Source organism: Tachyglossus aculeatus, chromosome 5, assembly GCF_015852505.1.
Source record: "Tachyglossus aculeatus isolate mTacAcu1 chromosome 5, mTacAcu1.pri, whole genome shotgun sequence".
NCBI lineage: Eukaryota > Metazoa > Chordata > Mammalia > Monotremata > Tachyglossidae > Tachyglossus > Tachyglossus aculeatus.
In genome coordinates, this window is record NC_052070.1 from 85508861 (window position 1) to 85534548 (window position 25688).

The 25688-nt window shown below is 50.0% G+C and overlaps 1 protein-coding gene across 3 annotated transcripts in view; it reads right to left on the bottom strand.

Annotated features, from left to right (window-relative positions):
- Positions 1–6045: 6045 nt before the first annotated feature.
- LZTS1 (leucine zipper tumor suppressor 1) overlaps positions 6046–25688 on the bottom strand; it is a 63720-nt gene continuing 44077 nt past the window's right edge. For 2 of the 3 annotated variants that reach the window (XM_038747518.1, XM_038747517.1), the window contains exons 2-5: positions 17689–18170; positions 12539–13369; positions 8998–9613; positions 6046–7047 (exon numbers count right to left, since the gene is read on the bottom strand). In XM_038747518.1, coding sequence (XP_038603446.1) covers positions 6536–7047; positions 8998–9613; positions 12539–13369; positions 17689–18033 — 2304 coding nt within the window. In that variant the 5' untranslated portion in view covers positions 18034–18170 and the 3' untranslated portion in view covers positions 6046–6535. Of the gene's footprint in view, positions 7048–8953; positions 9614–12538; positions 13370–17688; positions 18171–25688 lie in introns of those variants that run through there. The other variant, XM_038747519.1, reaches the window with a different exon arrangement.

Here is a 25688-nt window from a genome sequence, read left to right on the forward strand (position 1 = left end):
CTGTACTTTCCAAGTGCTTAGTACAGTGCTCTGCATCCAGTGAGCACTCAATAAATACGATGGAATGAATTAATCCATTCATTTTTTTATTATATAGTATTTATGGTGCGCTTACTGTGTGCCGAGCACTGTACCAAGCGCTTGGAAGAATACAATATAACAACAGTAAACAGATACATTCCCCGCCCACAATGAGTTTACCCTCTAGAGGGGGTCAATATAAATAAATAAATTACAGATATGTACATAAGTGTTGTGGGGCTGGGAGGGGGAACGAATAAAAGGAGCCAGTCCGGGTGACTCAGAAGGGAGTGGGAGAAGAGGAAAGGGAGGTTTAGTCAGGGAAGGCCTCTTGGAGGAGATGTGCCTTCAATAAGGCTTTGAAGGAGGGGAGAATCTCAAAGTCTCCTCTTAACCATGAGGCTTTCACCTGAGATGGTTTTTCTACACAGACTTGGCTGCCACTTTCCATATGCTTGTACGTATTTATTACTCTATTTTATTGGTACATATTTATTCATCATCATCAATTGTATTTATTGAGCGCTTACTATGTGCAGAGCACTGTACTTCGCGCTTGGGAAGTACAAATTGGCAACATATAGAGACAGTCCCTACCCAACATTGGGCTCACAGTCTGAAAGGGGGAGACAGAGAACAAAACCAAACATACTAACAAAATAAAATAAATAGAATAGATATGTACAAGTAAAATAAATAAATAAATAGAGTAATAAATATGTACAAACATATATACATATATACAGGTGCTGTGGGGAAGGGAAGGAGGTAAGATGGTAATTTATTCTATTTATTTTATTTTGTCAATATGTTTTGTTTTGTTGTCTGTCTCCCCCTTCTAGACTGTGAGCCCGCTGTTGGGTAGGGACCGTCTCTAGATGTTGCCGACTTGGACTTCCCAAGCGCTTAGTACAGTGCTCTGCACACAGTAAGCGCTCAATAAATACGATTGAATGAACGGATGAAAAGACAACCTCCCATCCAAACCCCTGGGCACTTCGCACAGGTGAGCCAAAGAAAACATAGACTGAGCGGCACCTCACAGTGCTGAGGGAAGGTGAAAGCCCAAAGTAGCGGGAAAGCCTATAAATGGGGCTATGCTATAGATGGTGAAGGTCTTGGGTGGTGAATATATCTGTTCATTGCTGTGTAGTCCTCTCCCAACAGCTTAGTACAGTGCTCTGCACACAGTAAGCGCTCCATAAAAACGACTGAATGAAGATCCAGGGGAAATACTGAAAAACAGCCAGGGAGCGAAGCTACCTTAGATTTTCCTGCTGGTCCATGACTATCTGGTAACAGCACTAGGCCTGGGCTGGGGTCCCCCCTGAGCTGTAAATAGGTTTTTTGCTTGTAAAATTCTCGTAGGGATTTGCTGCTCTGCTGTCACCCATTCACTTGTTGCACCGTTTTGTTTTTGCCATGTAAAATTCTTGCACTCACTTTGCATTGAGCTGCTTCACTATCCTCCATTCACTTTTGTTGCACCAACTGGTTTCTTAAAACAATCATCAAAAAAGTGCTTACTATGTGTCAAGCGCTGTTCTAAGCACTGGGGTGGGGCATGCAAGTTAATCAGTTTGGACATAGTCCCTGTCCCACATGGGGCTCACGGGCTAAGGGGGAGTAGGATTTAATTTTCATTTTACAGATAAAGTGACTGAGGGATGAGAGGTTTTAAGTGACTTGCCCAGGTCACGTAGCAGACACTTGGCAGAGCTGGGATTAGAACCCAGGTCCATTCCCTCCCAGGTTCATGCCCTGTCCACTAGGCCATGCTTCTTCTCCCAATAATTCTCCCAATAGTATTTTTAAGCACTAACTATGTGGCAAGCACTGTGCTGAGCATGGGGATAGCTACAAACTAATCAGGTCAGACACAGCCCACGTCCCACATGGGGCTCACATTATTAATTCCCATTTCGCAGTTGAGGTAACTGCAGCACAGAAAAGCGAGGTCCTCTAGACCGCAACCTCACTGTGGGCAGGGAGTGTGTCCGTTTATTGTTGCATTGTACTCTCCCAAGCGCTTAGTACAGTGCCCTGCCCGCAGAGCTCAATAAATACGATTGAATGAAGGCAGTGATTTGCCCAAGGGCACACGGCAGACAAGTGGTGGAGCTGGGATTAGAACCCAGGTCCCTCCTACTCCCAAGACGGAGCTCCATCCACTGAGTGGCAATATTCCCAGTTGCAGTGGGAATGGGAGTGGCAGGAATGAGAGCTTCAGGGATGCTGTGCGGTCACTTTACAACATTCCTTTGATTTTCTTCCTGGTCCCAAAGTCTTTGGATCCAAATGACAGGAGCCTCCGTTATCCCAGCGGCAGAATGCTGAGGGGCCATCGCACTGACCCAATATAGACATTGCTCGCAGGGTATTTTTTATCTCTTTGCTTTAGTTGCCTGGCCCAGCATGCTGGGACTCCTCAGTTGATCGTATTTATTGAGCATTTACTTTGTGCCCTGTACCATCATCATCAATCGTATTTATTGAGCGCTTACTATGTGCAGAGCACTGTACTAAGAGCTTGGGAAGTACAAATTGGCAACATATAGAGACAGTCCTACCCACCAGTGGGCTCACAGTCTAAAAGGGGGAGACAGAGAACAAAACCGAACATACTAACAAAATAAAATAAATAGGATAGATATGTACAAGTAAAATAAATAAATAAACCAAGAACGCGGGAGAGCACATGTAAGAGTTGGTAGAGAGGTTCCCCGCCCACAACAAGCTTATAGTCTAGAGAATAAGGTAGGACGTAGCCCCTGTACCACATGGGGCTCATAGTTTAAGGAGGAGGGAGAAAAGCTCTTGAATTCCCATTTTACAGATAAGGAAACAGGCACAGAGAGGTTAAGTGACTTGACCAAGGTCACACAACAAGAGAGCGGCAGGGCCGTAGTTAGAATCCACGTCCGCTGGCTCCTAAGCTCATACTCTTTTCTCAGGGGTACCTGCCTTTTATCTCACTCCTGGTTGTTTTGTAATTTAGAGAACATAAGCTTCCAGACCAGAAGGAGAAAGAGAAAACGGATCCATGCTTCCAGGGACATTGGGATTAATTGTTCTGTTGTGGATTACGAGGCCCATTCCGTGTTTCTAAACTCGCTCCCACGCTCCTATTCTGAAAAATGATCGGTGTTCGGGGAAGCAGCGTGGCTTAGAGAAGCGGCGTGGTTCAGTGGAAAGAGCATGGGCTTTGGAGTCAGACGTCATGGGTTCAAATCCCGGCTCTGCCAACTGTCAGCTGTGTGACCTTGGGCAAGTCACTTAACCTCTCTGTGCCTCAGTTACCTCATCTGTAAAATGGGGATTAAAACTGTGAGCCCCCTGGGGGACAACCTGATCACCTTGTCACCTCCCCAGCGCTTAGAACAGTGCTTTGCACATAGTAAGTGCTTAATAAATACCATCATTAAATTAGTGGATAGAACACGGGCCTGGGAATCAGAAGGTCCTGGGTACTATTCCTGGCTCCAACGTTTGTCTGCTGTGTGACCTCGGGCAAGTCATTCCACGTCTCTGTACCTCAGTTATCTCATCTATAAAATGGAAATGAAGAACGTGAGCCCACTGTGGGACAGGGACTGTGTCCAATCCAATTACCTTGTATCTACCCTAGTCCTTGGTACGGCCTGACACATAGTAAGTGCTTAACAAGTACCACAATTATTATTATTACTGCTTTCTATCCAGTGAGGGGGATTCAGGGAAGCAGTGTTCTCTACTAGGTAGCTCACTATGCTAGAAACCAACCCATCCCCTACTCTATAATCTTGGGCAAATTGTTTTCCCTCCCCAAGACTCTGTCTCTCCGTGGGAATCCAGTATGTGGTTTCCCTCCTACTCAGACTATGAGCCCCTTGCAAGACAGGGACTGAGTCCAATCTGATAATCTTGTATCTAGCCCAATGTTTAGTACGTAGTAAGCATTTAACAGATACCATTGTTACTCTGGCCCAAACTGGGAGATCTATAAGGGGAGGCCTCTCTCCCCACGCTCTACATGAATGTGAAACGTTTGCTCCTGTTTCTTCTGCTGCCAACTTGCACTTCCCAAGCGCTTAGTACAGTGCTCTGCACACAGTAAGCGCTCAATAAATACGATTGATTGATTCTGAGAATCCCGATGACTCCAAGACAGGGATCTCAGTGTCGGCGGCCACTTGTTTTCCCCGCTCGGCGGAGCTCGGCACCTCAGTCAGTGAAACCCCAGGGAGGAGGGGAGTGATCCTTAGAGAGATGATGTTCTTTATTTATAAATTAAAAACATAAAATTATCAGGATTCGTTTACATCACCAAAAATGACATTAAAAAACTGCCAAATAAAAAAAAAGTAACAGGGGAAAAGAAAATACGTTTACATCAAAATGAGGGCTGGTCAGCCCCCAAGGGAGTGGGGGGGAAGGGGAGGTTCCTTGCACATACAGCAGACACAGCAGTGACTTCACAGGCAATAACTACCAAGACCAGGGCATATGGCACGGCACCAGTGCTGCCCTCATGGCTGACAGCATTGGCTCAGATTATGGCTGCTTGGAGGCTGGGATGTTCCTTCCTCCCCTTCTGAGAACATTTGCTAAAGGTCTTTGAGGTCTCCTTCTTGCTCTCCTGCCCACCTCCAAGGTAAGAAGGGAAAGCGGCAGACTCTGACTCTCGGAGGAGAGCCAGGAAAACCTGCAAGCTTCGGGTCTCGTGGGACTTGATGCCTTAGCGGGTGGCCTGGGCCTACTGGACACAGAAGCAGGAGGTGCAGGGCTTCTGGGCGACTGTTGCGATGATCAGCAGACAGACGGCTGACTTCGGGTCCTGCTCCTGGCTTCACTCTAGTTCCCCTCCTCTTGAAGCAGACCAGCCTTTTTGAGATGACAAGGGCAGCCCAGCACTCTTCCCGGTGCAAGGAAAGTAAAGAAATAAATCCATAGAACTACGGCATGGGCTGTACCGAATGAAGCAGCACAGGGCCGTCGATTCTGGGTTGGGCAATTCCCATTACTTGGGTCTTTTGGCACCAAAAGCTTTCATCCCCTGGATTATTGTTACAGCAGCCCTGGACGCAGTAACCGGGAACCAGCTCTGTTGGAATGCACCCTCCCAAATGCTTAGTACAGTGCTCTGCACCCAGTGAGCACTCAATAAATTGACTGGTCCTATTAGGATCTTGTCCTGGGAGAGCCAAAGGCCAGTCCCCAGGGATGCCCTGACGTAGGATAATAATAACTGTGGTACTTGTTAAGCGCTTGTTGTGTGCCAGGCACAGTGCTAAGTATTGGGGGAGATACAAGATAATTGGGTTGGACTCAGCCCCTGTCCCACATGAGGCTCAGTCTTAATTTACAGATGAGGGAACTGAGGCACAGAGAAGTGAAGTGACTTGCCCAAGGTCACACAGCAGACAAGAGGCTGAGCTGAGATTAGAACCCAGGTCCTCTGACTCCCAAGCCCACGCATGCTCTTTCCACCAGGACACTCTGCTTCTCTAAGATTGCTGAGGGTGGGTGGGAGGGCAAGCAGAAGGACCCTAGGTAGAAGGTTCATTCATTCAGTCGTATTTATTGAGCGCTTCCTGTGTGCAGAGCACTGGACTAAGCGCTTGGGAAGTACAAATTGGCAACATAAGCCAAGAAGGGTGGAGAAAGCAGGCTATTGGAACGTAGAGAAATCCTTGGCAGAATTCGAGAAACCAGGGTCTGACAGAGTTGGGAGAGGCCTGTGGTTTTGGGCTACCCTTAACTTCCGAGTCCCAGGGAATGACTTTCGGACCTTTGATTTGAGGGGTGGGAGTGGGCTGGCACCCCTCTCGGGGTCGTACCTGGAGAGTTTCCAGTCTTGACTACGGGAGGGAGAGTCAAGCGGAGGCATACCCATTCCACTCCTAGCTCGGGGAGCGGCTAGCGAGTAGAAGGCAATCTGCTACAGGTCAAAACTCACCTGTGCTGGGCAGCGGCGGCACGCGAGAGAGTCGAGGGCGAGACTCAGTTTACTGCCCAGAAGGAGGCAATGGTAAACCACTTCTGCATCTTTATCAAGAAAACTCTATGGATACACCACCAAAACGACTGCAGATGGAGGTGGGGAGTTCTGGGCGAGACGGAGCCGTGGCATCGCTAAGGGGCGGAAACGACAGCAAAAGACAAATGGGGTGGCACAGGCTGGTTTGAAAGGTGCCAGGGGCTCAGCGTTTGGGAGGAGAGGCTATTTGCTAAAGAGCTCCAACACCAGAATTCAATCTATGGTGTTTATCAAGCACTTAGGATGTGCACAGAACTATATTAATGGCTCGGGAGAGTACAGAATTAGCAGACATGTTCCCTATTCATGACTAGTTCTTTTGGAACTGGATAAATTCGGGAGTGGGCTGCAATGGGAATGTGTCTACCAACTCTGTTATGTGGTACTCTCCCAAGTGCTTAGTACGGGGCTCGGTGCACAGTAAGTACTCAATAAATATGATAAATATGACTGATTTGCCGGGAGCTGCCAGTAGTATCTTTATGCCTGTGGGTTTTAAGGTCCAGATTTGGTCTCTAGACGATAATTTTCCAAAGTGAGTGTCAAACTTCCAGGTGCCCTTGATGGGAGAGGGACTATGTTAGTCTGGACAGCAGTGGGGAACACCGAGCCGGACTGGGCAGCCATGCCCAGTGTGGAGACGGTGCCCGGCACCAGAGACACAGAGGTGTGGAGGGGTCCCGGGAACAGGAGTCCTTTTTCTGACTCTTGGGGAGAAAGGCACATTTTGTGGTCCAGAAAAGAGGCTGAGGAGAGTGGCAGGACAGGAAGTTCTCTGGACACACCAGGCCTGACATCTAACCTTCTCCTCCTCCTCCATACCGGGGAACCTAAATCCAAACTCCCCAGTTTCATGCTGACTCTAAGAACATTTCTCTGGGTGGCAACTAGGCATCCACAGATTTGAAAATAGTCGGCTGCCACGGGGTAGCAGCTGCAGTTAGAAGCAAAAATAGAGCTCTGAGCAGTCCGGCTGCCTGGAAGGTCTGCTGTTTGCTTCTGGGAACCTGAAGAGAGTGACAGGGTTGTAGGGGGGAGAATAAGTGAGTCAAGATGCTCAGAAACTCCCACTCCTCAACCTGCAGATTGGCCCATCTTCGTTATCGCTACGTCCCCGTCCGTACTCCTTGAGCGGCATTCCACCCAACGTAACTCAGTTCCTAAAACTGAGCCGAGACACATTCCTGAAGCCGCAGTGCCTAGGGTGATCTGATGAAACTCTGGCTTCTAGCAGGAATTCTCAACTTCTCTCCCATCCCCCTATTATCACAGAGGGAAGAGGATTCTGCGTCGCTCACCTGCTCTGTGTCCTATGTACCAAGCTGCGGGTACCCCGAAGTCACTTGGGTTCACAAAGTCAAACTCAAGCGGACCCTTAGGGCCAGTGGGGAGAGGAATTTGAGTTCAAAATTTTGTCAGAACCCTGAGGGGCAATTTGCAGCACTGCATTAGACATTTGTAGGTCACCTCCCTGAGGGCTCGTTTGGGTGGGTAAATACTTGTGCAGTGAGGTTGGTAAGAATAATCTTGTCATGCATTTCCTTCTATTGACTGTGGTGGGTTTTTGTGCACAAGGGGAGTGTTAGGATGCAACATTTTCCCCCTGCCTCACTGGAGCTGGCGGGAAGAACGCCTGCCCTTGGAGTAAAATCGTCTCCAGAGGGAGCAGGGCGGGTGAAAGATTGTGAAGGGCTGGTTGGTTTCTGGAAGCTGCCTATTTGTGGGATCATCGCCTCTCTGTGCTAGTTGGGGATGCTCCCGGTCTGGAAAGGGATGTTCTTGGAGTCACTGTCCAAGGAGGTGCCCAAATTCGCTCAGGGGAGAGGGAGCCTGAAGAATCACAGCTCTATAACCCAGAATGTTTAGCGGATTTAGGCTAAAGACCAACCTTTGGGGAAAGCTTCCTACTCAGACATAAAAAAGAGAAGAGAAATGACACACCAGGTAGGGTCTCTGCCCACCCAAGCCAACCAAGCAGAGTCATTTGGTGGGAGGGAGAGGAGAAGGCTAGGTTATTCTGTTTTGAGGTCCAAATGGGGACACCAGACTTGCAATTTGCCTTCCCCATTCAAGTCCAGACCCTTTGGCGTCGAAGAGAAGTCACCAAGGCCAAAGCTCACTATCCTCCTTGGCAGACTCTATCCCCAGCCTGATGGGCAGATGGGATGGAGGGGAAGCGTCACGGAGGTGGGTGAATGGAGTGCGGGGTGGCGTTGGCACTCAAAGGTTGGCACCTGATTATGTATCTGCCAGGGAACTGACATTCCCTGGAGTGAATCTGTCGTCTTTTTTTTAGTTTTTTGGTCAGGAGAAAAAGGCTTTTCTCCCCGCACCTTGCTCCCTTTCCAAGCCGCGAGGGTCCGGCCCTGCTTCAGTGCTCTTTCCCCGCTGCCTCCCCGAGCCGGTGGCCCAAGGGGTGGCGGTGGTTCTGGAGTAGCCTTTTCCTGATGCTGCCTAGGCGGGCAATCCTCACGACTTTGGGAAACTCCCAGCTTGTCCTGATCACCGGTCAGAATCGGTTTGGCTCCTTCCCAGTCCCAGAAGGGAGTCAGAGCTGTTGAATCTGGGAGAAAAGGCATTGGCGGGAAGAGGAGGGCCAGAGGCTCCCAGGGGTGGGGTGGTAGACTCTCTCTGTTCACCTGCAGGGCCCATGGGAACTCCCCTAGGTCCGAAGGTTTCGGAGAGTCCTTAAACTGTCCCCGATCCCATCTCCTTTGGGGTAACGGGGCAGCCTCTGCAGAGGGGGTGGGCGGAGGAGTGGTCTCTCTTCTCAACGTGGTGTCCCCCCTGCCCCTCTCCTTTCTCCACCCCTCGAACCACGGCGGTCTTAACGCCAGCCAACTGGCCCGTCGGCCCCCCGGTCCCATCCCGCCCCGCGCACCCCCGGCGTAAACGCCACCCCCTCCTCCCCCCTCAGATTTCAGTGGCTATGATGTCTTCGTAGGGGACGTCGGCACCTTCGATGTCGATCTCCAAGGGCTCGCCCCCGCCCTCTCCCCGCGCCAGCTGCTGCAGGGTCTTCTCCAGGCGCTGGTTGCGCTGGTACATGGCCAGGTAACTCTGCTGCAGCTGCTTCTGGTAGTGGATCACCTGCTCCTTCTCCTCCTTCCACACCTGCCGCTCGTGGTGGAAGCAGGACGTCATCTGGTCGTGGCCCTGCCGTTCCTCCCGCAGCTCGGCCCGCAGCCTGTCGACCTCCCGCTGGAGGGTGGGGATCTCCTCCGGGAAGCCCCCCGGGCCCGGGAGCCGGTCCCGCCCCTCGTCCCGGCGCTCCTGTTGGAGGGCCGCCTCGGCCCGCCGCTCCCGCTCGAGCAGGCTGACCTTGTCCCGCAGCAGCTCCGCCTCGTTCTTCTTGCGCTGCAGCTCGTTCTCGCAAACCTCGAGCTCGAGGTCCTTGGTGCGCAGGGCGCTCTCCAGGTCCTGGGTCTTCAGCTCCAGCCCCTCCAGCTTCCCGCGCAATTCCTTCAGCTGGGCCTTCAGGCTGAGGATCTCGTTGGTCTTGGTGGTGACCTCCAGCTGGGAGTCCTTCAGCTGCTGCTTCAAGAGGGAGATCTCGCCGGACTTTTGACACACCTGGCGTGCGGGAGAGAGGCACGGGGCGGGGATTAGGTGACGGGGAAAAAGGCACCGGAGGATCGGTGAGGGGGGCTGCCAGGACCCAGGAAATCGGGGAGAAGGGAATTCTCAGCTGGAAGACAGTCTCTGCAAGGCTCCGAGCTACTGAGAGCAGCAAGCTTATCCTGAACAGTTCATTCATTCATTCAATCGTATTTATTGAGCGCTTACTGTGTGCAGAGCACTGTACTAAGCGCTTGGGAAGTACAAGTTGGCAACGGTTGCCCGGGAGGACGGGGCGGTCCCGCTGCCATGACAACAGGGATCCGGGGAGGGACGCAATCTCTCCGGGGAGTTCCAGTGGGGCTTCCTCCCTTGGGAAAGGTGGGAAAAGATCAGATGAACCCCTCACCAAGGTGCTTCTTTGGTGGGTGGTCCCCTTGCGGGATTCTCCTCAACATCTGAGGCAGAAGCAGCGTGACTCAGTAGAAAGAGCCCGGGCTTTGGAGTCAGAGGTCGTGGGTTCAAATCCCGGCTCTGCCAATTGTCAGCTGTGTGACTTTGGGCAAGTCACTTCACTTCTCTGTGCCTCGGTTACCTCATCTGTAAAATGGGGATTAAGACTGTGAGCCCCCCGTGGGACAAGCTGATCACCTTGTAACCTCCCCAGCTCTTAGAACAGTGCTTTGCACATAGTAAGCCCACTGTCTCTATATGTTGCCAACTTGTACTTCCCAAGCGCTTAGTATAGTGCCCTGCACACAGTAAGTGCTCAATAAATACGATTGATGATGATGATGATGATCGAATGGCCACTGACGGCTCCTGTGCTTGCCTCGTGGGCCTCTGCTGACCCACCTCTGACAGATGCAGGGAATGTGAGGTACCATAACAATGTCAAGGGGGGATCTTTTCGAGGAATCCACAGGAGCTAGAAGGAGTCCCCCTGATAGAGCCCTTCTTTCTGGAGCTGCTTCCCCTCCCAGATCCCCGTGGATCCCCGTGCTACTTCCCAGACACAAGATTCTGTTGCAGGAGCTGAGGGAGGGGCAGATCGGGCATGGAAATCATAATGATGGTAAAATAAAACATCCCAGACAGAAAGGCATCTGATGCTATATGAGTACTGCCAACTTGTACTTCCCAAGCGCTGAGTACAGTGCTCTGCACACAGTAAGCGCTCAATAAATACGATTGAATGAGTGACTGAGTGAATGAAAGTACTGGGAAGGGGACAGACCAGTTGCAAACCAGACTGGAGAGGAACTGAGTAAAAGATAATAATGCAAATGAAACGTCTGGGCTAAGTTAACCACTTTTTTATGGTACTTGTTAAGCACTAATATGTGTCAAACCTAGTTTTAAGCACTGGGGAGGGTACAAATTGATTAAGTTGTACCCAATCCCTGTCCCACAAGGGGCTCACAGTCTAAGTAGGAAGGAGAACAGGTATTTAATCCCCATTTTAGACTTGAGGAACTGAGGCCCAGTGAAGTGAAATGAATTGTCCAGTCTAAGTAGGAAGGAGAACAGGTATTTAATCCCCATTTTAGACTTGAGGAACTGAGGCCCAGTGAAGTGAAATGACTTGTCCAGGGTCACACAGCAAAGTGGTGGAGCTGGGATTAGAACGAAAATATTCTGATTCCCAGGCCTGTGCTCACTCCTCTAGACCATGCTGCTTCTCTCTCTCTCTCTCTCTCTCTCTCTCTCTCTCTCCATGATATTTGCTAAGCACTTACTATGTGCTGGGTACTGTTCTAAGCACTAGGGTTAGATACAAGGTAATCAGGTTGGACACAGTCCATGTCCCACATGGAACTCAGTCTTAATCCTCATTTTACAGATGAGGTAACTGAGGCACAGAGAAATGATTACCCAAGGTCACACAACAGACAAGTGGCAGAGCTGGGATTAGAACCCAGATCCTTTGGACTCACAGAGCCATGCTCTATCTACTAGACCACTAGGCCACGCAGCTCCTCTTAGCAGCATGGTGAATAATAATAATAATAATGGCATTTATTAAGCACTTACTATGTGCAAAGCACTGTTCTAAGCGCTGGGGAAGTTACAAGGTGATCAACTTGTCCCACGGGGGGCTCACAGTCTTAATCCCCATTTTACAGATGAGGGAACTGAGGCACAGAGAAGTGAAGTGACTTGCCCCAAGTCACACAGCTGACAATTGGCAGATCCGGGATTTGAACCCTTGACCTCCGACTCCCAAGCCTGTGCCTCTTTCCACTGAGCCACGCTGCTTCTCTAGCCACGCTGTCTCAGTGGAAAGAGCCCGGGCTTGGGAGTCAGAGGTCGTGGGTTCTAATCCCGCCTCCACCACTCGTCAGCTGTGTGACTGTGGGCAAGTCCCTTGGCTTCTCTGTGCCTCAGTTGCCTCATCTGTAAAATGGGGATTAAGACTGTGAGCCCCATGTGGGACAACCTGATGACCCTGTATCATCCCCAGCGCTTAGAACAGTGCTCGGCATGTAGAAAGCGCTCTTTTAGACTGTGAGCCCACTGTTGGGTAGGGACTGTCTCTATGTGTTGCCAATTTGTATATCCCAAGCGCTTAGTACAGTGCTCTGCACACAGTAAGCGCTCAATAAATACGATTGATGATGATGATGACAAATGCCACCATCAGTATTGTTAATCTCTGGCAGGGACTGGGTTGGGGGCAGGAGTGGATCACCGCCCACCACACCCAGCCCTGTGGTGTTTTAAAATTCTGTGATGGCACGGGCTGCAGTGTAAGCTCGCTGTGGGCAGGGAATGTGTCTGTCGTCGTGTCGTACTCTCCCAAGCGCATAGTACAGTGCTCTGCACACAGTAAGCGCTCGATAAATACGAGTGAATGAATGCTTGCGTTTTCCCAGAGGGGCAAGGGCCTTCGAGCCCCTGCCCCGCGCGCGAACCACCCCTCGCCCGGCCCCGCCTCACCTCCCACTGGGTCTCCTCCAGGGCCGGGCCCAAACTGGTCTTCTCCTCCTCGTACGACCTCAGCTTGGTCTCCAGCAGATCCCGCTCCTTGGCGAGGGTCTGCAGCTCGTCCCGGAGCTGCTGCTTCTCCTGCTGCAGCTGCAGCACCTGGAGGTGCAACACCTGCTGCGTGCGCTGGCTCTTCTGGGAGGCCTGCTTCAGCTTGTGGCCGCACTTCTGCCTCAGCCCCTCCAGCTCCTCCGTGCAGCGCCGCTGGGTCTCCTCGTAGGCCTGGCAGGAGGCCAGCTCCTTCTCCTCCAGGCTGCACTGCAGCTCCCGCAGCTCCCCTTCCCGCTCCAGGAGCTTCTGCTCCAGCTCCAGGATCGCGCACTCGTCCGTGGACAGCGGGGAGCGGACGCAGGTGGTGGCGGCGGCGGCGGCGGCGGGGCGGCGGCCGGCCCCCTTCCCCGGCTGGGTGATCTTGCTGCCCCCGTCGGAGAAGGACAGGGCCTTGAGGCTCATCATGTTGCTGTCCTGGAGGACCGCGCACTGGGTGATGTTGTGGGCGGAGCCCCCGAAGCGGTTCAGGGGCACCAGGGGATCCAGCTGGTAGCTGCTGCTGGTGCTGTGGGTGGGAAGGCTGGACATGGAGTTGCGGCCCGAGTCGGACAGGCCCCCGGAGTAGAGCGCGGGCTTCGGCTCCTGCTCTCTGGGCTTGTCCGGAGGAGGTGGCGGAGGAGGAGCGGGGTGCAGCTGGTGGTCGGCGCTCTCCGGGGAGGAGTGCAGGAGACCCCCGCCTCGGGGCAGCACGGGCTTGAACGCTGTTGGCCTCACGACGCTCTTCTCCGAGCCCTGGGAAGGGAGAAGGGCCGGGTGAGCCAGGCCTCTGGGGACGCATCTGCCCTCCTCCCCCGGGGCCAATCAATCAATCAATCAATTGTTTTTATTGAGTGCTTACTGTGTGCAGAGCACTGTACTGAGCGCTTGGGAAGTACAAGTTGGCAGCATATAGGGACAGTCCCCACTGCCCCTGTCAGAGGGAGGAACGACCCTCCCCGTTATCTTCTAGCTGGAAGGACAGGTGTGACCGTAGCAGTTCCACCTCAGGATGTCCCAAGGGGACCTTTGATCCCCAGACAGCTTCTCAGGGATGCTGTCATTCGTTCATTCATTCAATCGTATTTACTGAGCGCTGACTGTGGGCAGAGCACTGGACTAAGCGCTTGGGAAGTCCAAGTCGGCAGCAGATAAGAGAGTCCCTACCCAACAACGGGCTCACAGCTTAGAAGGGCCAGATAGACAGCAAAACAAGTAGACAGGCGTCAATACCAGCAGAATAAATAGGATTGTAGCTATATCCACATCATTAATAAAGTGAATAGAGTGATGAATATGTACAAATATAGACCAGCGTTGTTGGGAGGGTGGGGGGAGGCGATGGGGAGGAGGAGCAGAGGAAAAGGCCCCTGCACTGGGAAGGGGAGCTTTGGAGCCTCTGAGGTGACCCACGCTGGTCTGGGAGTCTTCCTGGATTCGGCTCATCAGCTCTGCCTGCCTGGACTGTGACCACCAGGACAGAAGATATCCGTGACTCGCTACTCTCTCGGGCTGGTGGTTTCTTTGTTATTTTTTTTAAATGGTATTCGTTAAGGGCTTACTCTGTGCCGGGCTCTGTACTAAGCGCTGGGGTAGGTAGAAGCTAATCAGGTCCCTGTTCCACAGGGGGATTAGAGTCTTAGTTCTCACTTTACAGATGAGATCACAGAGGCCCAGAAAAGTGAAGCTACTTGGCCAAGGTCACACGGCGGACAAGTGGGGGAGCAGCTGGGACTAGAACCCAGGTCCTACTGACTCATTCATTCATTCAATCGTATTTACTGAGCGCTTACTGTGTGCAGAGCACTGTACTAAGCGCTGGGGAAGTACAGGTTGGCAACATATAGAGACGGTCCCTACCCAACAGTGGGCTCACAGTCTAGAAGGGGGAGACAGACAAAAAAACAAAACATATTAACAAAATAAAATAAATAGAATATGTAAATATGTACTAGTAAAAAGTACTCCCAGGCCCCTGCTCTATCCACTGGGCCATACTGCTCCTCTAATCCCATAGATCTCTAGACAAGTGAAGGCCAAAGCAGCCTTCTTGCCTGGCCCTCGCAAACTGGTGTTCAGCACAGGGAATCATCATCATCATCATCATCAATCGTATTTATTGAGCGCTTACTATGTGCAGAGCACTGTACTAAGCGCTTGGGAAGTACAAATTGGCAACATATAGAGACAGTCCCTACCCAACAGTGGGCTCACAGTCTAAAAGGGGGAGACAGAGAACAAAACCAAACATACTAACAAAATAAAATAAATAGAATAGATATGTACAAATGAAATAAATAAATAAATAGAGTAAAAAAATATGTACAAACATATATACATATATACAGGTGCTGTGGGGAAGGGAAGGAGGTAAGATGGGGGGATGAAGAGGGGGACGAGGGGGAGAGGAAGGAAGGGGCTCAGTCTGGGAATGCTTGGAGGCCTCTCCCGTCCTCCCCTCAATGCTCTCCCGGGCTGAGAGGGTTCAATCAATGTGTGCAGAGCACTGTACTGAGCATTTAAGCGAGTACAATAGAGTTAAAAGGCATGATTTCTGCCCTCAAGAAGCTGACAGTCTAGCTCAGCCCTCCCTGAATGCTCAGCCCCTGCCCGCTCACTGGGAGAAGTTAGCATTCACATTCCCTGCTCATAATGAGTTTACAGTCTAGAGAAGGAAGACAGGCATTACTTCCTGGACAGCGAGGAAAGGGAGAGGAATCATTCCTAGGACAGCATAAATCCCAGCTCCACCATGGAATCAATCAATCAATCAATCAATCGTATTTATTGAGCGCTTACTGTGTGCAGAGCACTGTACTAAGCGCTTGGGAAGGACAAGTTGGCAACATACAGAGACAGTCCCTACCCAACAGAATCCCAGGAAAGCCACGAGGAGGTCACTTTCCCAGGGTCGAGCCGAGAAAAGAAATGAAGCAGGAAACCGGAAAGCCTCTGGGAGAGAACAGCCGGGCTTTCCCGTGGAAAAGGGACCGGGTTTTATTTGCCAGCAAAACAAGTAGACAGGCGTCAATACCAGCAGAATAAATAGGACTGCAGCTATATCCACATCATTAATAAAGTGAATAGAGTGATGAATATGTACAAATATAGACCAGTGCTGTTGGGAGGGTTGGGGGAGGTGATGGGGAGGAGGAGTCCCCTTTTAGACTGTGAGCCCACTGTTGGGTAGGGACTGTCTCTATATGTTGCCTATTTGTACTTCCCAAGCGCTTAGTACAGTGATCTGCACATAGGAAGCACTCAATAAATATGATTGATGATGATGATGATGATTTGCCGTTTACCACAGCTGAGGGGCCAGCAGAAACGAGGAAGCCTCATCACTAAGGGGGCTTATTAAGGAGGTGGCCATGAGAAGCTGAATCAAAAGACGGGGTGTGACTCTGCCATTTGCTGCACTAAATCCCCTCACCCCCTCACACAGCGGAAGGCGGGCAGATGCCCCTTTACAAAGCTTGGGATGCTGGAAATATTGGGGTCACTGGGGCGGGGCGGCCGGGGACGAGTCGAGGTGACCAGCAACGCCCTGCCCGTGAGCTTTTACTGTTCTGTTTTGGTATGAATCGAGCTTGCTGTGTTAGCTTCCTATTCCACCCTCTCTGCTTCTCTAGGGAAGCAGCATGGTTTAGTAATAATAATAATAATGATGATGGCATTTATTAAGCGCTTACTATGTGCAAAGCACTGTTCTAAGCGCTGGGGAGGTTACAAGGTGATCAGGTTGTCCGGGGCTCACACTCTTAATCCCCATTTTACAGATGAGGGAACTGAGGCCCAGAGAAGTGAAGTGACTTGCCCAAAGTCACACAGCTGACAGTTGGCGGAGCCGGGATGTGAACCCATGACCTCTGACTCCAAAGCCCGGGCTCTTTCCACTGTGCCACGATACAGCAAGGGCCTGGGAATCAGAAGGTCATGGATTCTAATCCTGGCTCCGCCACATGTCTGCTGTGTGACCTTCGGCAAGTCACTTCACTTCTCTGGGCCTCAGTTACCTCATCTGTAAAATGGGGATAAGAGGGTGAAACCCATATGGCACGGGAACTCTGTCTGACCTGATTAACTTGTATCTACCCTAGCGCTCAGAACAGTGCTTGGCAAATAGTGCTTAACAAGTATTATTATTATTATTAATAAATTATATTATTGTATCATTATAGAATAAAAATAATAATAAAACTGAGCACACCATGGGGTCCGTATGGATGGCCGTATGCTCTCCCCAGGCTTACTTCTGTGCTTGGTCCATCATCAGGGCTCAGTGCTGATACTATTCCAATTTTTGATGTGGGGCTGAAGACTTCGGGCTGAGGAATCTGGCCTAGTGGATAGAGAACAGGCTTGGGAGTCAAAAGGACTTGGTTTCTAATCCGAGCTCCACCAATTGTCTGCTGTGTGGCCTTGGGCAAGTCACTTCACTTCTCTGTGCCTCAGTCCCCTCGTCTGCAAAATGGGTGTCTACTTTCATTCCTTCATTCAATCGTATTTATTGCGCGCTTACTGTGTGCAGAGCACTGTACTAAGTGCTTGGGAAGTACAAATTGGCAACATAGAGAGACTGTCCCTACCCAACAGCGGGCTCACGGACTACTAGTTTTGTTTTATTGTCTGTCTCCCCCTTCTAGACTGTGAGCCCGTTGTTGGGTGGGGACTGTTTCTATCCGTTGCCGAACTGTACTTTCCAAGCGCTTAGTACAGCGCTGTGCACACAGTAAGCGCTCAGTAAATACGATTGAATGAATGAACGAAGCCTGCAAGCCCTATGTGGGAAGGGCCTGCATCCAACCTGATTAGCTTAGATCTAATCCAGCACTTAGTACTAGTTAATGCTTAACAAATACCACTATCATTATTATTATTTATTATTATCATTAAATATAATTATAATTATTAATTATTATTAATTTTAACTCTAATTATTATTAATTTTAACAGGACGGTGGATCCTGTAGTGGCAATGCTTTCCAGGTTTGGTGTGCGTGTTGGGGGGGGGATTGGCTTTCCTCTTTCTCCCCCCTTCCGCCTCTCACCATCCCCACCCACCCCGCACTCACCATTTCCAGCTGGTTGGAGAAGGGCATGAGCTTGGGCGGCGTGGCCGAGCCGAAGTCCATCCCGGCCTGGCCCCCGAGCTCCCCGCCGGACAGCGAGGTGTAGTCCGTGCGGTGGGAACCCCGTGCCTTCTGGCTGACCTTGATGTAGAAGAAGTCTTCGCTCTTGCCCATTTTGGAGCTGGACTTGCTGTGGCCGGACTCCTGGGAGAAGCCGAATCGCAGCAGCCCGTCCGAGTACCTGTGCAACTTCTTCAGGTGGGAGGACTTGCGCAGCTTGTACTGGGAAGCGCGGCAGTGCTTGCTGTGGAAGTTGTGGCCGGAGATGAGGCTGCTGACGCTCCCCATGGTGCCTCCGGGTTGAGGAGGGCCTGATGTGTCGATGGGGCGGCCCGCCGGTTACGGTGCGGGAGCGAGGAGGCGTCTGGGCTCGCCCAAGAGGCCGTGGTCATAGCCAAGGCCTTGCAGGGGCCGCGGTAGGCAACCTGGAGTGGGGAGAGTCAGGGCAGGAAGAAAGGTCATTGTCGAGACGGTCCGGTGAAGATTGAGGGTGAGCGGGACCGGTGACCGGCCCATCTATTGCTCTCCAGTCAGTCAGTCAATCATATTTATTGAGCGCTTAATGTATGCACAGCACTGTGTTAAACACTTGGGAGATGGTCTGATGAAGATTGAGGGTGATGGGGACCGGTGACAGGCCCATCTATTGCTATCCAGTCGGTCAGTCAATCATATTTATTGAGCGCTTAATGTATGCAGAGCACTGTGTTAAACACTTGGGAGACGGTCTGATGAAGATTGAGGGTGATCGGGACCGGTGACAGGCCCATCTATTGCTCTCCAGTCGGTCAGTCAATCATATTTATTGAGCGCTTAATGTATGCACAGCACTGTGTTAAACACTTGGGAGACGGTCTGATGAAGACTGAGGCTGATCGGGACCGGTGACAGGCCCATCTATTGCTCTCCAGTCAGTCAGTCAATCATATTTATTGAGCGCTTAATGTATGCAGAGCACTGTGTTAAACACTTGGGAGACGGTCCGGTGAAGATTGAGGGTGATCGGGACCGGTGACAGGCCCATCTATTGCTCTCCAGTCAGTCAGTCAATCATATTTATTGAGTGCTTAATGTATGCAGAGCACTGTGTTAAACACTTGGGAGACGGTCCGGTGAAGATTGAGGGTGATCGGGACCGGTGACAGGCCCATCTATTGCTCTCCAGTCAGTCAGTCAATCATATTTATTGAGTGCTTAATGTATGCAGAGCACTGTGTTAAACACTTGGGAGACGGTCCGGTGAAGATTGAGGGTGATCGGGACTGGTGACAGGCCCATCTGATTGATTGATTGATTGATTGATCTATTGCTCTCCAGTCAGTCAGTCAATCATATTTATTGAGCGCTTAATGTATGCAGAGCACTGTGTTAAACACTTGGGAGAGTACAAAATAATAAAAGACATACTTCCTGCCCACAGAGAGATTACAGTCTAGAGGAAGATTCTTCCATCATCATCAATGGTATATATTGAGCGCTTAAGCTCGCTGTGGGCAGGGAATGTGTTTATTATCGTATTATACTTTTCCAAGGTCTTAGTATATAGTGTATATATATATAGTGTATATACTAAGAGCACTTAGTATATAGTGCTCTGCACCCAGTAAGCACTCAATAAATACAACTGAAGGAATGAATGAATGAATACAGAGCACTGTACTAAGCCCTTGGGAGAGTACACCAGTCAGTAGACATGTTCCCTGACCACAATGAGCTTTCAGTCTAGAGGGGGAGACAGACATTAATAGAAATAAACAATTTCGATCCACGTCCACCCAGTGCTTGCTTATCTGTGATGTTGGTGGATGGGGATCACTAGAATTCGCAAGTGAATTCTACCTTAGATTCTGTTCTTCTGGCCACGGTACTCTAGCTATCTTTGTTTTTGTCTTTATGTTGCCTTAGTACTTTGTATCATCTTGTATCACCTCATGTGTCTGTTGTCAGTCCCTTATCCCCCATTTTATTATCCAGTCGTGAGCTCGTTTCTCTCCTCCTAGAACCCAGCCTGTATACTTGGCTCTTCTAGTGCTAACCTTCTCAGTGTGCCTCGATCTCAACTGTCTTGCCGCCAACCCCTAGCCCAAGTCCTCCCTCCTCAAATCCGACAGAAAATTACTCCCCCCGACCCTTTCAAAGCCTTCTTTAAGGCACATCTCCTCCAAGAGGCCTTCCCAGAATAAACTCCACTTTTTCTCCTCTCCCACTCCCTTCTGCTTCGCCCTGACTTGCATCCTTTGCTCTTCTCACAACTCCCAGCCCCATAGCACTGATGTATATATCTGTGATTTTATTTATTTGTATTGACGTCTGTCTTTCTGCTCTCAAGACTCTTAGCTTGTTGTGGGCAGGGACCGTCACTGTTTGCTGTTGTATTGTTCTTTCCCAAGCACTTAGTACAGTGCTCTGCACAGTAAGTATTTAATAAATAAGCTTGGATGGATGAATGAATGCCAGGGACCATGTCTGATTCTCACCTGTGTATTCTTTCCCAGCACTTGATACGGGGCTCTTCACTTTGTAAGTGCTTAATATATATTACAACAATAATATATATATATATATATAATATAATTGTTGTCCTTACTACTAGCCAATGCTTTCAACTTCCTCTTCCACCGAGTCCTTCACCTGAGCCACTGTCAAGAAGCAGTGTGGTCTAGCAAGGGCTAGGAGTCCTTTCTGACCCTGGGTTTAAATCCTGGATCTGCCAGTTGTCTGCTGGGTGGCCTTGGGCAAGTCACTTCGCTTCTCTGTGCCTCAGTTACCTCTTTGTAGAATGGGGATTAAGACTGTGGGACAAGGGCTGCGTCGGACTTGATTAGCTTGTATCTACCCCAGCTTTAGTACAGTAGCTGGCACATAGTAAGCACTTAACAAACACCATTAAAAACAGGGCCACTTAGATCCAGTTGGATTCATTTCCTTTCCCAATCTCCATTTACCTCCAGGGTGTGGGGCAAAGGGGAAGGGAAATGCCTGATAGGCCAGTGCAGGAAAGAGCCTGGGAATTTCCAAATCAGGTCAGTAGCTTCTGAGCAATGCAAAGTCAACCAGCCCTCAGAGCACTTTATAGCCATCCACTCCTCATCTCTCCTTTGGCTTTAGGGAGGGAGCAGGGATCATCTACCTTCATTTCCCTGCGGGAGATGCAGACAGGTTCAGTACCTTGGCCGGGGTAACTCACCAAATCAATTTGGCAGAACCGAGCATAGAAGCCAAACAATAATGATGGTATTTGTTAAGCGCTTCCTATGTGCAAAGCACTGATCTAAGCCAAGGGGTTTGGACTCCCAGTAAACACTAGGCCACCTCCACTGAATCTCTCTGACAGCTTGGCCTCACCCACAGGACACTGGATCTTTCCCCTTTAGTTGATGGAAGGGGAGGAGGTAGTGAGAGGGATAATAATAATAATTGTGGTATTTGTTAAGCACTTACTATGTGCCAGACACTGTACTAAATGCTGGGATAGATACAAGCAAATTGGGGTTTTTTTTAATGGCATTTCTTAAGTGCTTACTATGTGCAAAGCACTGTTCTAAGAGGATACGGTCCCTGTCCCATATGGGCCTCACAGTCTTAATCCCCCTTTTACAGATGAGGCAACTGAGACCTGAAGTGAAGTGACTTGCCTCAGGTCACAAGGCAGACAAGTGACAGAGCCAGGATTAGAACCCAGTTCCTTCTGATTCCCAGGCCTAGGATCATGATGGTTGGCCACTTCGGAGACCCTCGGGACTACTTAACAAGGGACTGAAAGCCTGCCTGGATTCCTCACTTGCTATGTAGTGGACAGACCCATTTCCCTGTTACATATCTTCTCTCTTACCCTACTAGTCCCCAGGTAGGATACTTCCTTCCCCTCAGTCCACCTACTCACTGTGTTTTGTTTTCAGGTCTCTGGCCACTGATCGCTTGCTCCAGCTTTCTCCCTTCTGCTTGGAATTCCCTCCCCCATCACAACTTGTCAGCTGTGTGACCTTGGGCAAGTCACTTAACTTCTCTGAGCCTCAGTTACCTCATCTGTAAAATTGGGATTAAGACTGTGAGCCCCCCATGGGACAACTTGATCACCTTGTATCCCCCCCCCCCCGCCCAGTGCTTAGAACAGTGCTTCGCACATAGTAAGCGCTTAACAAATACCATCATCATCATCATCCAGAAGACCACAGCTCTCCCCATCTTCAAGGCCCTTCTGAACTGATCTCTCATCTTCCATATTCTCCACTTACGCACTTCTGTGTCACCTAAGAGCTTGGATACTCACACCCCATAGCACATATGTACGTATCTTTGTATGCTACTACCCCCAGCCCCCTGCAATTTACTTTAGCACCTATCGTCCCAGCTGGATAGTAAATTTATATCTGCTACTACTATTGCTAATAATTGTGATATTTGTTAAGCTCCTACTCTGTGCCAAGCAAAGTAATAGCTCTGGGGCTGATGCATTACAAGCAAATAGGACACAGTCCCTTTCCCATGTGAAGCTCACAGTCTAAGTAGGAGGAAGTTAAGATTTAATCCTTAGTTTACAGATGAGGAAACTGAGGCACAGAGAAGTCACGTGACTTGCCCAAGGTCACCCAATAGGCAAGTGACAAACTGTGATTAGAACCCAGGTCTTCTGACTCCCAAGCTGGTGCTTTTTCCACAAGGTCACGTTGAATGAGTGACTGCTTCCCTCTTTCATTCTCCTTCTCACAGAGGACAGGCAGGGCCCATCTTGCAGGCTATTTGATTGGAATAACAGTAATTCAAATTAGTCTCCAGGGGAATCTGCCTTGGGGAAGGATCAGCAAGACTTCCGGGTGTCTAGGATGTAATTCTTTTTGTTTTTTTCTATTTACTAGTATTTGTTATGGGTTTTCTAAGTGCCAGGCACTGTACTAAGTGCTGAGATGAATTCAAACTAATCAGGTTGGACACAGGCCTTGTCCCACATGGGGCTCACAGTCTTAAATCCCCATTTTGCAGATGAGGGAACTGAGGCACAGAGAAATGAAGTGACTTGCCCAAGGTCATACAGCAGACCAGTGGCAGATCCGGGATTAGAACCCAGATTCCTGGGCCCGTGCTCTATCCACTGGGCCACACTGCTTCTCTTCTCTGGCAGGGACTGGGCTGGGGACAGAACTGGATCACCACCCCCCACACACATACTCACTCCCAGTGTTTGGTCCCCAGTAAGTGCTCAATAAAAACATCCCTATTTCCTTGAAGATCTTGAAGGAAAAGGGTCATGTTAATCGAAAATTAGTATTATTATTATTATTCTCACAACCTCCTTGGGGAATAGGAAGGAGGGACACAAGGTGAGAGTGGGGAAGCACAGTTCACCTCAATCATCTAGCCCTCATTTTGCTACCCCCTCCTACCCCAGGTCATTTGGAGTGCTCTGCAGCTTTGATCTTGATCTCTAGGAACTCTTCTGTGATCTTCTAATAAGAAACTAAACTTCCCCTCATCCCTATCCCCCACCCATCTCCTTCCTTTATGGTCCTTAAATAGTCTCCTCACCATGGGGCTGTTCTCAGAGTTATACAAGTTCCACTCTCCACATAATAATAATAATAATAATAATAATAATAATGGCATTTATTAAGCGCTTACTATGTGCAAAGCATTGTTCTAAGTGCTGGGGAGGTTACCAGGAGATCAGGTTGTCCCACGGGAGGGGGGGCTCACAGTCTTAATCCCCCATTTTACAGATGTGGGAATTGAGGCACAGAGAAGTTAAGTGACTTACCCAAAGTCACACTTATTTTATTTTATTTTTTATTTTATATTATTTTATTTTTTATTTTATTTTTATTTTATTTTTTATTTTATTTTGTTAGTATGTTTGGTTTTGTTCTCTGTCTCCTCCTTCTAGACTGTGAGCCTGCTGTTGGGTAGGGACTGTCTCTATATGTTGCCAACTTGTACTTCCCAAGCGCTTAGTACAGTGCTCTGCACACAGTAAGCGCTCAATAAATACGATTGATTGATTGATTGATTGACAAGTGGCAGAGCCAAGATTCGAACCCCTGACCCCGGACTCCAAAGCCCGGGCTCTTTCCACTGCACCACGCTGCTTCTCACATCTCCACAGACATGTTTTACCTAGATTTAGAGCACCAGTGGGAGAACAGACATTTGGGGATTTATACCAACACTTATCCTAAGTGATAAGAGGGGTAAAACGGGTTTCATTTTACCCCTAAAGAAACTGAGGCGGGGGAGAATGAATAGTAAAGTTAATTCCCCAGGTTTGTCTTTATTTTGCTATCTGAAGAGTCACTCTCCAAAGGGTGCCTCTGACCTGGATAATACTAATAATGGTATCTATAAAGCACTTACTATGTGCCAAGCACTGTGGTAAATGTTGGGGTAAGTAGAAGATAATCAGTTTGGGTACAGTTCCTATCCCACTGAGGCTCACAGTCTAAGAGGGAGAAAGAGAGGATATTCTATCCCCATTCTACAAATGAGGAAACTGAGGCAAGGAGAAGTTCCATGGCTTGCCCAAGGCCACACAGCAGGAATGCAGCAGGGTTGGGCAGAGAGTCTGGAGACCCGGGCTCTTTCCCCTAGGCCACAGTGCCTGCTCAGGTCCAACCACTGTGTTTTTCCCCAGAGCTACCAAAGACCTATTGAGACTATTAATAATGATGGCATTTGTTAAGTGCTTACTATGTGCAAAGCACTGTTCTAAGCACTGGGGAGGTTACAAGGTGATGGGGTTGTCCCACAGGGGGCTCACAGTCTTAATCCCCATTTTCCAGATGAGGTCACTGAGGCCCAGAGAAGTGAAGTGACTTGCCCAAAGTCACACAGCTGACAAAGCCCCGGATCTTTCCCCTGAGCCAAGCTGTTTCTCCGGACTTTTAGTCTACCCAGCTGTTGCAGGCCACAGAGATTCAGCTGTGTCCCTCTCTGCTTAATCAAGCAGTGCCCTGGGGAACTCCATCTGGGACTAGAGGCTGTTGATTTAAGCCTAATTAGCAGCAGCCTTGCTCTGGAGGAATGAGTGTTGGGGGTTTACAGGGCTGGAAGCCTCCATTCAGGGCTAGGACAGTCAGAGGTGGATCCCTCTGTGCCAACCCCCTTCCTCCAGGCAGATTTGGACTCCCACCACTCACTCCCCGGGACGCCGACGGTCCGGGGCAGTGCCAAACCTTGGGGACCAGCGTGGCGGAGAGCTGGAGGAGGCTCCTCCTGTGCAGGTGTGTGGGGGCTGCTTTAGGAAACAGACTGCAAGATGGGACAGAGGGATTTCATTATTTGGGTGGGTCGGGTGGGTGTGTGTGAGAGAGAGAGAAGGAAAGAAAGATTCGGAAAGCGCAGCGCGGCTGGAAGTGGGTGTTCCTGGCACTCGCGGGGAGAAACAAAAGGAAAATCTCTCAAGTGGAATAATTTCCAAGCCACTTGCCCGTTCTGAGGGCTGGCCACACCTCCAGATGGCAGGTGGCCCCATCCTCCGGGCACAGGCAGGTGGATTTTCTGCAGGCTCTTAGGGCTCTGAATGCCAGTGCGGTGAAGAGCCGGTTGCGTGTGTCGTGCTGTGAGCTGTGTGCGTGCACACACATACAAACATACACTCTCACATGGACGATGTCTGGGTGAGTGAGTCATCGTGACAGGCTCATTGTGTTGGGCACGTTGGTATTTCAGAGCTGTTCTTGCTCCATTCAGAGATGATTGCTAGCGTTTGTCTATAATTGCCCAAGATGGTTGAGAGGGCAGCCGCCAGGCACTGCCCAGCCCTCACCCACACCTAACTGGGGGATTTGACGCTGAGCTGGGCCCAACTTTTTGGAAGTGCCGTTTCAGTGGGCTAGTCAGCGTGGCTCAGTGGAAAGAGCCTGAGCTTTGGAGTCGGAGGTTCAAATCCCGGCTCTGCGACTTGGGGCAAGTCACTTCACTACTCTGGGCCTCAGTTCCCTCATCTGTAAAAC